This window comes from Leuciscus leuciscus (genome assembly GCF_965113295.1).
Source record: "Leuciscus leuciscus genome assembly, chromosome: 4".
NCBI classification, from domain to species: Eukaryota; Metazoa; Chordata; class Actinopteri; order Cypriniformes; family Leuciscidae; genus Leuciscus; species Leuciscus leuciscus.
In genome coordinates, this window is record NC_138728.1 from 33,819,694 (window position 1) to 33,832,814 (window position 13,121).

At 36.6% G+C, this 13,121-nt stretch overlaps 1 protein-coding gene and 1 long non-coding RNA gene across 2 annotated transcripts in view; both read right to left on the reverse strand.

The window, feature by feature from the left end:
* The window catches only part of LOC309497483, a 110,926-nt gene that overhangs the window by 16,276 nt on the left and 81,529 nt on the right, over positions 1–13,121 (reverse strand). The gene's annotated exons all lie outside the window — the stretch shown is intronic.
* hpxb (hemopexin b) lies at positions 1,998–8,323 on the reverse strand. The gene is made up of 10 exons (XM_082167626.1): positions 8,174–8,323; positions 7,627–7,649; positions 6,806–6,925; positions 6,539–6,684; positions 6,153–6,306; positions 5,462–5,677; positions 5,252–5,344; positions 4,785–4,915; positions 4,480–4,627; positions 1,998–2,322 (listed from the first exon to the last, which is right to left on the reverse strand). The coding sequence occupies exons 1-10, from the start codon at positions 8,236–8,238 to the stop codon at positions 2,096–2,098; spliced, it is 1,323 nt and encodes a 440-aa protein (XP_082023752.1). The 5' UTR covers positions 8,239–8,323; the 3' UTR covers positions 1,998–2,095.

The following is a 13,121-nucleotide window of genomic DNA, read 5'->3' on the forward strand; positions in this document are numbered from 1 at the left end:
AACATGTTTAATATTTAAAATGATTAGCGCCGTGGTGTTTTAACGGTTTCGTGAGAATCACCCTTTCAGGGACAGGTGGTTTAGATCATATCTATCAGACCGTTACCATTTTGTGGAATAATCGAAGATAATGTCAGTAAATTATGGAGTGCCTCAAGGATCTGTAGGCCCTCTGCTATTTTCAATATATATGCTGCCACTTGGTAATATTATAAGAAAACATGGAATTAATTTCCACTGTTATGCTGATGATACTCAGTTATACATTTCATCACGACCAGATGAATTCTCTAAATTATCTAAGTTGACAGAATGTGTTAAAGATACAAAATACTGGATGACCTATAATTTTCTTCTATTAAATTCAGCTAAGACTGAGGTATTACATATTAGACCAAAAACCTGTACACAGAATCTCTTAGAATACAATCTGCATCTAGAAGGATGTACTGTAACTTCACCCTCTACAGTTAAAGACCTGGGAGTTATATTAGACAGCAACTTGTCTTTTGAAAATCATATTACATGTTACAAAAACAGCCTTTTTCCACCTCAGAAACATTGCTAAGCTCTGAAATATGCTATCGGTTTCTGATGCAGAAAAGACCTCTAGACTAGATTACTGTAATGCATTACTAGCTGGTTTCCTGCATCCTCAATAAAAAAGCTACAATTAGTCCAAAATGCAGCTGCTAGATTTATTACTAGGTCAAGAAAACATGATCATATAACACCAATTCTATTATCTCTACACTGGTTACCCATTAAGTTCCGTATGATTTACAAAGTATTGCTACTGACCTATAAGGCCCTAAATGGTTTAGCTCCTGTGTATTTAACTAATCTTCTATCACCTTACAATCCATCACGCTCTTTAAACTCTGGGCTTTTGATAGTACGGTTTGATTTAATGTTCGGGGCTCAGACTCACTCACTCTCCCAGTTTAAATCTAGACTAAAGATGCATCTCTTTAGCCTAACATTCATATAATGCATCTCCTAACCTTATACAGTTATAGCAGATCAAATATACATGATTATCTTTACTTAGTGTTATGAACAGCAGCTACACTAATTATTTTATATTTGCTTCTCTGTTTTATCTCGGGGTGCCTATCCTGAGGTAACTAGAGTGTACGTCAGCTCCTATTATGAAGACTTCAGATGCCCAACACCTGTGAAGAGACAGTGCCAACTCCTGCGAAGACTTCAGATGACGCAAACTTTGAATCAACATGCACCAATGCTATATTTTCTAAATGTCATAATCATTTGTTAACAAACAAGTATTCATTACTTCAATGAGCTCATTGTATCTGCATTAAATTATTACATTGTTTAAATTAATACACTTAGCTAACTGTACATTTCTGAAATACATAACTCTGATAACAGATCACTCTAAATTGTAATAGGGACTCATGCACTTTCTGTAAAGCTGCTTTGAAATGAATTGTATTGTGAAAAGCGCTATACAAATAAATGTGAATTGAATTAAATTTCTATCAATATTAGGATTGTCTGCCCCTGCCTTAAGGTGATTTGATTCTATGCTGGCTCTCAAAGGTTAACTGTTTGTGATATTTGCCACAAATATTTATCTCTCTTTCTTTCTTTCTTTACTTTTCATTATTCTGTTTTTATGTATTCCTTGTTTAAGTGTAGTCATATGTATTTGTAGTTTCATTTATTAAACACCATTATACGCTTGATTGTCTCTGTTGCTGCTCACCGATCATAGTCACTTAATGTTTTGATCTTTAGAAACAAGCTTTTATACTGTTGAGCACTTTAGTTAGTAATCTAACAGAACAGCAAAGTTAGTCTTCATGACAAGAAGAAGACTCTTTCTTGAGAGTTGATAAGAAGATCGTACTGTCGGTTCGGTGGACGAACAGATTTGTCGATTTTAAGCTAATTTGCTACAAATATGAAAGTTGTTTTTAATTTTTTTTTTTACCATACTAACAACCTGAGTGGACAATGATTCAAAGATATGCCAGACAAGTGTCATTTTTATTAGCACAATAATAGATGCAGCTAAATCATTAGCTTATAAAAATGACTTATCAGAAGCTGTTGTCTTGCCTTGTCTTTATTCTACACAGCCAAATTTTTCTGGAGAAATCTTTTGTGGTTGAGGACTGATTTTGCTCATAGCTAGAATCATTGGGCTTCCATATGAATAGTATTCTGGTCCAATAAACACCTTCACACCATCAGCATCACAGAAGCCAGCATCAATTTTAAGGAAGGGAATAGGCATCTCCTTTTTAACAACTCGGGGTGTGGCCGCAAGATCAACTTCATACATCTTTTGACCTGAGGAGAAAAATCAGACAATTGTCATGTTGGGAACTCCGAGACACTTACTTACATAACCACAGTTCTTTGATAACAGATGTGAGGTATCTCGCTATGGGAAATGCCTTGAGCGTGAGCAATCCTGGAAGCGCTATGTCTGTCAGTTGACAGACCAATTTATTCTCAGCATATCTCTTCTCCTTGCAACTACAAGAAGGGAAGTGTGGAAGTGTCAAAAGGGGACTGAGATAGTGCATTAAGGACCACAGACAGATCCCACAGCGTAATCAGTAACTTTGAAACCCTGTTCAAATGCAGCGCATCAACCTAGATATGAGTAGATGTTGACCAGTGGTTTTCCTGTCAATGCCCAGATGGCACGCAGAAATTGTGGCAAGATAAACCTTAACTGTTGAAAAGGTTCTGCCCTTATCCAACAGTTCCTGCAGAAAACAACATATCTGAACAGAGGAAAAAGACAATGTGTCTGTGTGCGCACCATCGCTCAAAAACATTCCATTTCCGATCATATGCAGTGTGTGTTGAAGCCACTCTCGCATTCAGAATAGTCTCAATCACCCTTGAAGGCAAACCCGTAACCCTCAAGTTTTATTCTCATGGTATTCTCTTCCTCATCCTCCAAATCCTCTTCCAAGAGATGAGCAATCACCCACAAAGTTCAGAAGAAATCTCATCCATTAACGTTCAGCAACGTACCTAGAATAACGGGTTGAATAGTTTAGCAGCCACCCTTATGAGGATCTGCTGAGGATAGCTTCCAGATAGGATCTTCACAGGGAAGAGAACGAGAATGAAGTAGGGACCACTAGCTGCGATATATATTAGGGAGGCGGGCCTCTCACATCACTGTGGTGATTGGCCTGTCAGCTGACAGACGTGGTGTAATTGGTGCTTCCAGGATTGGTCACGTCTGAGGCGTTTCCCATAGTAAGATATCATACGTATATTTGAAAGAGAACCAAATGCAATAATTTTATATTTTTTAATGACAAAAATACCAGGAGCAAGGAAATAGGAAACACAAGGAAAACAGAACCGTGCTCACCAAAGAGACAACCACGAATGGACATGGCCTGACAAGGAACATTGAAAACACAAGGGCTTATATACACACAAGGGTAATTGTCTAACAAGACACAGGTGCACACAATGGACCCTTTTTACTGTGATGATGAGTTTCCAGTTATCACCATCGCAAATTTTTTTAAGTTTGTCATATTTTCAATTAATTTACATTTATAATGCTATACTTTGTGTTATATTACCTTGGCAGTAAATTATAAAAAAACGAATTAACCCTGCTGCTTGAGTGTTTCTAATACACAGCTGAGGAAGTGTTGCTAAGACCTTCTTTGAGTTCCCTGTGTTCCCTGCCTATATTGTCATGGCTAGGAGTGCCATCTCTGACTTTCCCAAGATCCCTGTCATTACTAAAACGTCATGGCCTGTCAGAGCCACTCCGACATGTATCATGGTTGCGCTTCAGGCGGCCCAAGTTCGAGTCCCGGCATGTGGACCTTTCCCGATCCAGTCCTCTTCTCTTTCCCACTTCATACTATCCTATCCTATTCTATCTCAATAATGGAAAAACACACACACTAAAAATGAAGAGTTGTGGCCTGTCCAAGCTGCTCTGCCTCAACATGATCTTCAGCCCTACCGGCACCCCCCTCCGTGGTCCCGTGCTTTGCTACCTCCACGTCATATTCTGCCTATGTTTGCTGTTGTTTCAAAAAAAATTTGTTTGTTTCTTGTTCCTATTTCTCCCTTGTTAATCCTTGATTGTTTCCAGGAATGTCTTGTTAGTCAATTACCCTTTTTGTATGCAAGCAATTGTTTCCTGTATTCATTGTATGGTCTTGTCAATTTCATTACCATTTAGAGGTACATAGTTCTGTTTTCTTTGTTTTCTCCTTGTTTTGTTATTTGATTATTTAAATGCATTTGGATCCTCTGTCTCATCTCTGAGAATGTTACAGCATTATTGCATGACAGTAAAGATCTAGTTAGGAATCACGCTAGGAAGTGAAGAGGACATTCAATTTAAATGCTTATTAGTATTACATCCTTCGCTCATCTTGTCCTCACAACATCTAAATACTGTATAGGTAAATGGTGATGAATAATCTGATGAAAATCACATATTATTCCTACCTTGTATAAAGTGTACAGTGTCCTGTTTTGGACACAGAAATGCTGCATCCACAGGACCATCGATGCCTAGTTCTTCCTTCAGAGGTTTAGGGTAGCCCTCTATGAGAGTATAATGGGCTGCCGACTTGTAGATATAGACTTGACCACCCTATTTGTGCAAAACAAAATAATCTGTCACCACATGCCTGTCACCACACTGCCTCTTTAAAATTGTAAAAATGAAAGAAAAGGCTTTGAAATGTCAGGATAAAATAATAGCAATGGAAATCTATTTAAACCTTAGGTTCTTTAAGTATTTATTTTACCTGGATGATGTACATATTATCACCATAAGAAAAAACAGCATCCACTCCACCAGAGATTTCCTTCCATAACCTTGAAATACGGAAATGGTGACTGCCATCTCGGTGTGTGTCCAAACGCAAGTACATTGCATCTGTAAGTATAGTATAGTTATATTGTGCTCAAACTTTAGATTATGGTCTTATTCTAACTATTAACTACAAGTTTTGCCTCGGTAAACTCAATTACTGCTTTTTAATAGTTAGTAAGGTAGTTGTTAAGTTTAGGTATTGGGTAGGATTAAGGAATGTAGAATTTGGTCATGCAGAATAAGCCATTAATACTGTATGTGCTTTAGAAGTACTAATAATACAGCCAATATACTAGTAATATGCATGCTAATAAGGAACCAGTTCATAGTGAGAATTGTTAAGTAGAAGTTTCACCTATTAAAAGAAGAAAACATAGATTGCAATGATAGTGTATTTACCATGGAATGCATATGATCTCCCTTTATCATCTGTGGTGATAGCATGCAGCTTGACCTCACTGCAGCGTAGCCTTTTTGCACCACCTCCATGACCTAAGGAACGATTTCCACAAGACATTAAGTCAAAAATTCAAGGTAAAATGAGATATAATAGAGATATACTAACAGAAAAGCTCAGAATGGACATGAAAACAGAACTAATTGACTCACCAAATCCTGCACCGCACCTCATGAAGTAGTTTCGGGCATCCTTAGGATATGTTCCTGTCACCTCCCCAGAAACAGGATGGAATCTAGTGAAGTTGTAACCATGGAAACAGTAATAATGCTCTAACCAGCGAAAGGCAGATGTGCAGTTTGGCAAGTGTGTCCACATCTTCTTCTTAAATGTCTTCGTCTTGATGTCATAGCTGTAAGTTTCGTTTCCTGCAGAGGTTTATTGTGTTATATATTAATGTGCAAATCACACTCTATACTATAAGCAAAACACCAAATTCGGAAACACTTTATTTTGATGGTCCCTTTTGAACATTTTGGTGACTATAAGTAACTTTTCAACTACATGCCAACTAACTCATATTACAGTATTAGTAGACTTTTTGCTTAATATCTGCTAACTCTTTATGATGGTCCTCCAACAGACATTATACTGACTAACTTTGCAACTACATATCATCTTATTCTAACCCTAACCCTACCAGTCTACTAATACTCTAGTAACACTCTAATGACAGTTAGAAGACTTGTAGGTGTAACGTTACTTATAGTCAACAGAATGGGCCATCAAAATAAAGTGAACCCACAAAATCTCAGTATATAATAGCTTTATAAAGCCACCCAATCTTTAAATAATTAAATTGTAATTGTTGATATGTATGTAGAGCATATGTGATTTAATAACCTTTGAAGAACAGCACTGAATCAGTAATGCATTCTCCTTTGGGACACTCAACAGCAGCATCTAAGTGGCTGGGGATACCAGGAAACTCCTGCTGTATCTCCACAGGGTAGCCTTTCTCAAGGGTGTGGTTGTAAAAGCTAAAGACTTTGTCATCCTTAATAGAAAAATAGAAAATACTCATCAGCATCAAACTGCATGTCTATGGTTGTTATATTATAGACTGTAGGCTTGGGTTTGCACAGTGTGAACACAAATATTTGAATAAGTTCCTAGTTGTGCAAAGAACAATTAAAGTTGATTTCAAATTGTTTTGATAAAGGTACTTTCTGTATGGAAACATTAATGAGACAGCTGGTGAGGTACTAGATGTAACTCATAAAAAGCACCAGAAAAAAGTAGATGTGGTCATGAACACTGGCATCATCTTGATGGTGCATGCGGAAGGCTGCATCAACATGATAGTCATCCAATTCTTTGAAGATGCTGCTTGAGAGCTCAGCTGATCCAAAGAAACCTTTCCATAAATGGTCACCTGAATATGAATAATTAAAATCAAGAAAGCTATATTAAATTTAACTCGACCTGGCATGGCCATATAAGGACATTTCTAATACATGGTGTGGAATAATAAAAGATGAATGATCAAAGTAGACCTTTGAAAAAGAAAGTGTTTCCTTTTTCATCGGGAGTGATGGCATCAAACTCAATGCCTTTACACCGGTCAGGTTTGGCATCATGGTGCTCCTCCCCTTTAGGATGTTCCTCAGGGGCATCTATGATGATATGATTAAATGAATGTATCATTCATGACATCTAGAGCATGCAGTAGTCCTTGCACACTGAGTCTGAGTATTTATTTTTTAACATGTAAAAAATGTTCTGACTCCACCTTTAAGGTCTTCCACACTGCATTCGAAACTTTCATCCGTCATAAAAAAATTCGGATCGGGTTAAATTTTCCACATTTTTCGCATCCATAGCAAGCATTTTGAGAGGTGTTTTGACAATTCAGAGCCACCGTACAAGGGAACCTTGATGAAGAGTTGGAACTCTCCTTCCTCTTTACGCAATCTCAGGATTGAATGGACCCAATTTTATTTATTTTTTTTTCAGAAGAGAGAGGACAAGAAAATCATCCTCACTGCATGAGGACTCCATTTTGTATGGTTTTGTGATTTTCTTTTATTTTTTTATAACTAATATAATTAATACACATGGAACTCAGTGTGCAAGGTTTCTGAGCATGGTGTATTTCTGGGATGACAAATACAAAGAAACGCATACGAAAATTTCAGACATAGTGTGCAAGGACCTTAAGTATACTGCCATTGCACATCCAGTCTGTAGTCAAACATAGCACATTTAACCCTTAACATAACATCAGTATAATAATATGTTAATAGTAAAAGCCTCCAGTGTGGCAAGAAGAATTTAGTGAATTTATCATCAAAATATGATAGATTTTTATGCTTACCTTTTATCATGACATCATGAGGCCTGAAATAAAGAAAGCCGTTTCCGTGATTTAAGCTTTTAAGCTATAACTATAGGCTATATGAGTGTATAACCCATAAAACTAACATGAATTAAGCAAGGACAATTTGTAGCTAAAGTGCATGTTTTAGCAAACTGCTGCCTACTGATGAAATATTAAGGTATTTCTGGAAGGCAGCCACATAAATACAAATGCTGATGTGGACTTTAATCAGTCAGTATCTGTGTTATTGATTTTTCTGCAACAACACAAACAACGATAGCCCAAATTTAAGCTTACAAGCAAACAGAGGTTGATGGAAATATACTGGTCAAATATGTCCTAAAAAATAGCTTTTACTCATCACATTTATTCTGCAGAAAGCTAAGTATATACAAGTGTTTTACTGTATGTAAGACAGAGTGCTGTGATTAAACTAATACTTATTTGTTCCAATGCATTTGATGATCTTTAGAAAACTAAAGGCTGTTTTGGATCTATTTGCAGTCTTTTCTAGATAGAATGTGATATTGTATCAGATACTCACGCTGGAGCGGCGTTGCTCAGAGCTAGAGCCAAGCATACACACAGGGAAAGAAACAGCGCTGTCATGGTGAGCTGTCCAGGTTAGCTGAAAAGGCACTGAAGTAGGGACTACACCGGGCCTTTATAGTGGTGCTCTCAGTGGGTGGATGCGTTGAATGTTGGAGTGTGAGCTGTAATGCTTTGGTAAACATGACCACATTTACTGACAGAGCTGGCCAGAACAGGGGAGAAGATTCCATTATTACAAAATCCCCATTTTAGAAAACAAATCATTAATCCTGTTAACCCTTGTGCTGTGTTGAAAACCCTATAACACTTGTGATGTTCCCGGTCAAAAAATTGCTTATAAATCTCTCGTTATATCTCACCAAATATTAGATTAAATCTTTTTGTCAGCTTATTTTCTTTCAGTTATGACAGGTTTTGTATTTATTTTTGGAACTGATCGATCGTAGGCCTTGTTTATCTGAGTTTATGTACCTCAGTTTTTGAGTAAAAAAAAAAAAAAAAAGCATTACTTGTGGATAATTTTGTTAATTTTACATTTAAAAAAAAGAAAAAGAAAAAATGCACTGTTTATCACAATAGTTAAAGATTAACCAGGAAAAGTTTTGAAATGGTTTTATTTTGTACAAAATGGTACAAAGTCACACTTGTGGTGTTCCCGTCAAAAATGACCAGCCTACAAAAAATAGCTTTGTTGTGAAACTGCCAAGATTTCAATTCCATAAGAAATGGGATAACCTTTCACAGGTGAGAATGTGTTGGTTAGCTTTTTAGATGTATTAACTTAATATTACACGATTGAACTATGCTACTTTTTTAGTGTTTTTACTTTTACTATGGTAACTTTTTATGTTATGTTAGCTGACGCCCTCTTGTTGTATTGTGTTAGTTTAGCAAAATCATCTGCTTAAGTTTATTGCAGATATAGATATTCGTACATGTGCCTAACTACGGTAGCAGAAGGTCAGTCAACTTGCTCTTGAATTAGGGTGAACACCTGGTTATTTTTCTGTTTCAGGACAGCAGGACAATGCGGGACATGTGCGTCAGAGACAAATGTACTACTATTATACTATGTAAATATTGATTTACATTAGTTGGAAAGCCTATTGGCCATCACGTTGGATGTTTTTTTTTATTTTATTTTTTTATTTACAAATCAAAAATTCCATCAAAAACTGGAAACCATTAGTAGCTCAAAACAATTATTGACTAAACTACATACCTTATTAATATCTACAGATACAATATTCTAAATTCCAGTTAAGCAATGGGAAAAGGACATAAACATAAACACAGATATACATTTTTGGAGACAAGTTTGTATCAGCACATTTAGTTGGAGTAGAAACACCAAAATACCTAAATATATTTTATATAGAATACATTTAAAACAATACAAAATTTCTAAAATGGGTACGGCGGATTCTGACAAATGTATTCACTGCACACTCAATATTCCAGATGATTATCTTCATGCACTTTGGTCCTGTCACTCCATTTCGGAAAGATGTTAAGCTAAACTATCTGTTTATTTTAACTCCATTATTATGTCTCTTAGGTGATCATTCACAAATAAAACCCACGCCGGATTACGTAACCCCTAATCTCTACTTAATCAACAATTTTAAACTGGGAAAAATAAAAACAGAATCTCTGTTACACAATGGCAAAAAATATTAAGAAACTACATTAATAATGAAAAATGTATAGCCATATTCAAACATAAGATATCTGAATTCAAACAACTGTATGGCTCCATTGTTCTTTTTAAAATATTAAGTTACCCTGATTTGTGAATTAATGCCCCTATTGAATACATACTGTTATTATGTACAAATACTGTAAGTGTACATATCTGCAGTGAAACATTTTCAAAATAGTTTTTGAATATTATTATTATTATATGCTTTAATTATTATCCGATTTTTTCTTATTTCCTCTATTTTTATGTGTACGTGTGTAACTCTTTGAACGATCTCATCTAAGCTTCTATTCTCTCTATCTTCATGTAGAATTAAAGGTGGTATCAGTGATTTCAGGCCCAAAAATATTTTTATCACATTCATCTAATCTTTCCTAACGATCCGCTAGCTGCCCGCCCCATAAGCATGCCGTCTAAAAAACGCGTCTCTGTAGGCAGCCTAGGCTCTGAGATCTGCACACAAAAACAAATGGTTTAGCCAAACACTCAAAACCAAAACAAATAGTGTTCCAACCAATCACCGACAGGGGGAGGGTGCTGTGCTGCTTTCTTATATATTTTAGGTTACCATTATTATTTTACCCACGCAGGCACTGCACCACCTGGTCTATTACAACCGCTGTGGTAAAAAACTGCCACTGTCACAGCCATAGAATCATGTCACCTTTGCCATGCTCCTATTCTATAAAAAAAATGTGTACTCTTTTTGCTAGTGAGATTCTCTCTTCAATTGGTCTGATGTAGAAATGCAACGACATGTCAACGTAATCGATTGCATAAATTAGTCAGTCGATTTGGTTTTTTAGGTCCTTGCACACTGAGTCCGAAATCTTCGCATGCGTTTTTTCGGATTTGGTATGTGCTATGTTCAGGAGGAAAAAGGACTGCTGTCAAATAAAATAAATAAAATAAAAACAAATTGTTGTTTTCAATAAACCATATTATAAATGCAGGGCAATGCATTTTCCCCATAAATGTTTTCCAAATTATCCAGTGCCTTTTTCTACTCCTGCATTATATCCACCATATGGTCCATTTGTTCATCCAGGTCATGTCTTTTCAATGGCGGTATCATCATCAATTAGTCAAGTTCCTTCGACACCTCCAGTTCAGATTAGACCATAAGGATCCAGTCCAGGCTCTAGTCGGCATGCTTCAATCATGGAGTATGATTGAATTGTCAGGAATTGGCATGTACCTCTCATGTTCACCAGCTTTTAAGTAAATTTCCAGCACATCATGTTTCCAGTTTTGCTAGACATGCTCGAACTGTTAATCTGAATGTTTCTTATAATTTGGTGGATTTTGAATGTAATTTGGGGTGATGAAATGCCTATACATTAGGGGTGCAACGGATCGTAGTTGATTCGTACGGACCAGTTGCCACACGGTTCGCGGATTAACTGCTAAATTTAAAGGGTTAGTTCACCCAAAAATGAAAATTCTGTCAGTAATTACTCATCCTCATGTTGTTCCAACCCCGTAAGACCTTCGTTCATCTTCGGAACACAAATTAAGATATTTTTGATTAAATCTGAGAGCTGGCTCACTCCTCCATAGGCTTCTAAGACACTATAACTTGCTGGCCCAGAAAATGCATTAAAGAGATCGTTAATATAGTCAAGTGATTACAGCTCAATCTTAAGTTTATAAAGCGACGAGAATACTTTTTGTTCGCAAAAACAAACAAAAATAACGACTTTATTCCACTATTCATTTCCTTCTCTCTGAGCCTCGAGTTTTCTCACGTAGTCAAGACAAGTCAAGTCAAATTTTATTTCTATAGCACATTTAAAAACAACAGAGTTGCGCCAAAGTGCTGTACAGAGCTACTGTACAGTGTGCAAATAAAAAGCATTAGAATAGACAAGGCAAAATACAATTATAGACACGTTATACCCGATACAATCCATTTAATAGATCATATAAAATCAATCAAAAGCGACTTAATTAAAAGCCAGAGAGAATACATAAGTTTTAAGAGCCGATTTAAAACTGGATAATGACGGAGCAGACCTCACAGCGAAGGGCAAACTGTTCCAGAGTTTAGGTGCCGCCGCAGAGAAGGGCCGACCACCCTTGGCTTTACAGCGAAAGCGTGGGACAGTTAAAAGAAGCTGATTACAAGACCTAAGAGTTCTTTGGGGAGTGTACAAAGTCAGAAGGTCAGATAAGTATTTTGGTGCAACACCGGATAGCGCCTTGTACACAAAAACTGCAATTTTAAAATTGATTCTGAACTTAACCGGAAGCCAATGTAAAATTTCTAGGATAAGAGAAATGTGATCTCTCTTTTTTGTACCGGTCAGAAGTCTCGCTGCAGCATTTTGAACAACTTGCAGGTGAGAGATTGTAGTTTGAGGCAGACCACAGTCTGGATTAAAGTCGTTATTTTTGTTTGTTTTTGCACACAAAAAGTTTTCACGTCGCTTTATAAACTTAAGATTGAGCCACTGTAGTCACTTGACTATATTAACGATCTCTTTAATGCATTTTCTGGACCAGCAAGTTATAGTGTCTTAGAAGCCTATGGAGGAGTGAGCCAGCTCTCAGATTTAATCAAAAATATCTTAATTTGTGTTCCGAAGATGAACGAAGGTCTTACGGGGTTGGAACAACATGAGGGTGAGTAATTACTGACAGAATTTTCATTTTTGGGTGAACTAACCCTGTTTATTTTCTGTATTTTGCAAAAGCACAATGGTTTTTTTTTCCGATCATAAGCGGACACATAAAAACAGTTTACAGTTTATTTTTTCATATTTCTAAAGTCTGTATGACCATAAATGACAGAGTATTGTAAGTCTATTTTGCTGCTGTGTGGAAAAAATCCAGCAAAACGCGTGTTTGTCGACCCCCGAGGGTTAACTTTAGCCTAATAGAAAGAACATAAATTGTGATTAAAAATATATGCTCACTCACATCAAGACGCCGCTGCAGTGATGGAGTCCATGCAGGATGAGCAGCGTTTGGCACTGCGCCGCTTTTCAGCAAGAGCAGTGCTGTTGCACCAAGCAACACTACATCTACGTTAGGGCTTTGACTCCGAACTTCGTTATTCGAATATAATATGAATATTAAAAAAAATAATGATATTCAAACGAATATTAGGCAGCCTTTAATATTCAAACCTGTTATGGGCATTCTTTTTTGTAAATGTGTTTGCTTGTAAACGTTGTTTTCAATTCAGATTCCGAGGCTTTTTCACGCCTGGTGTAGTTGTGAATCGCGAGCTCAT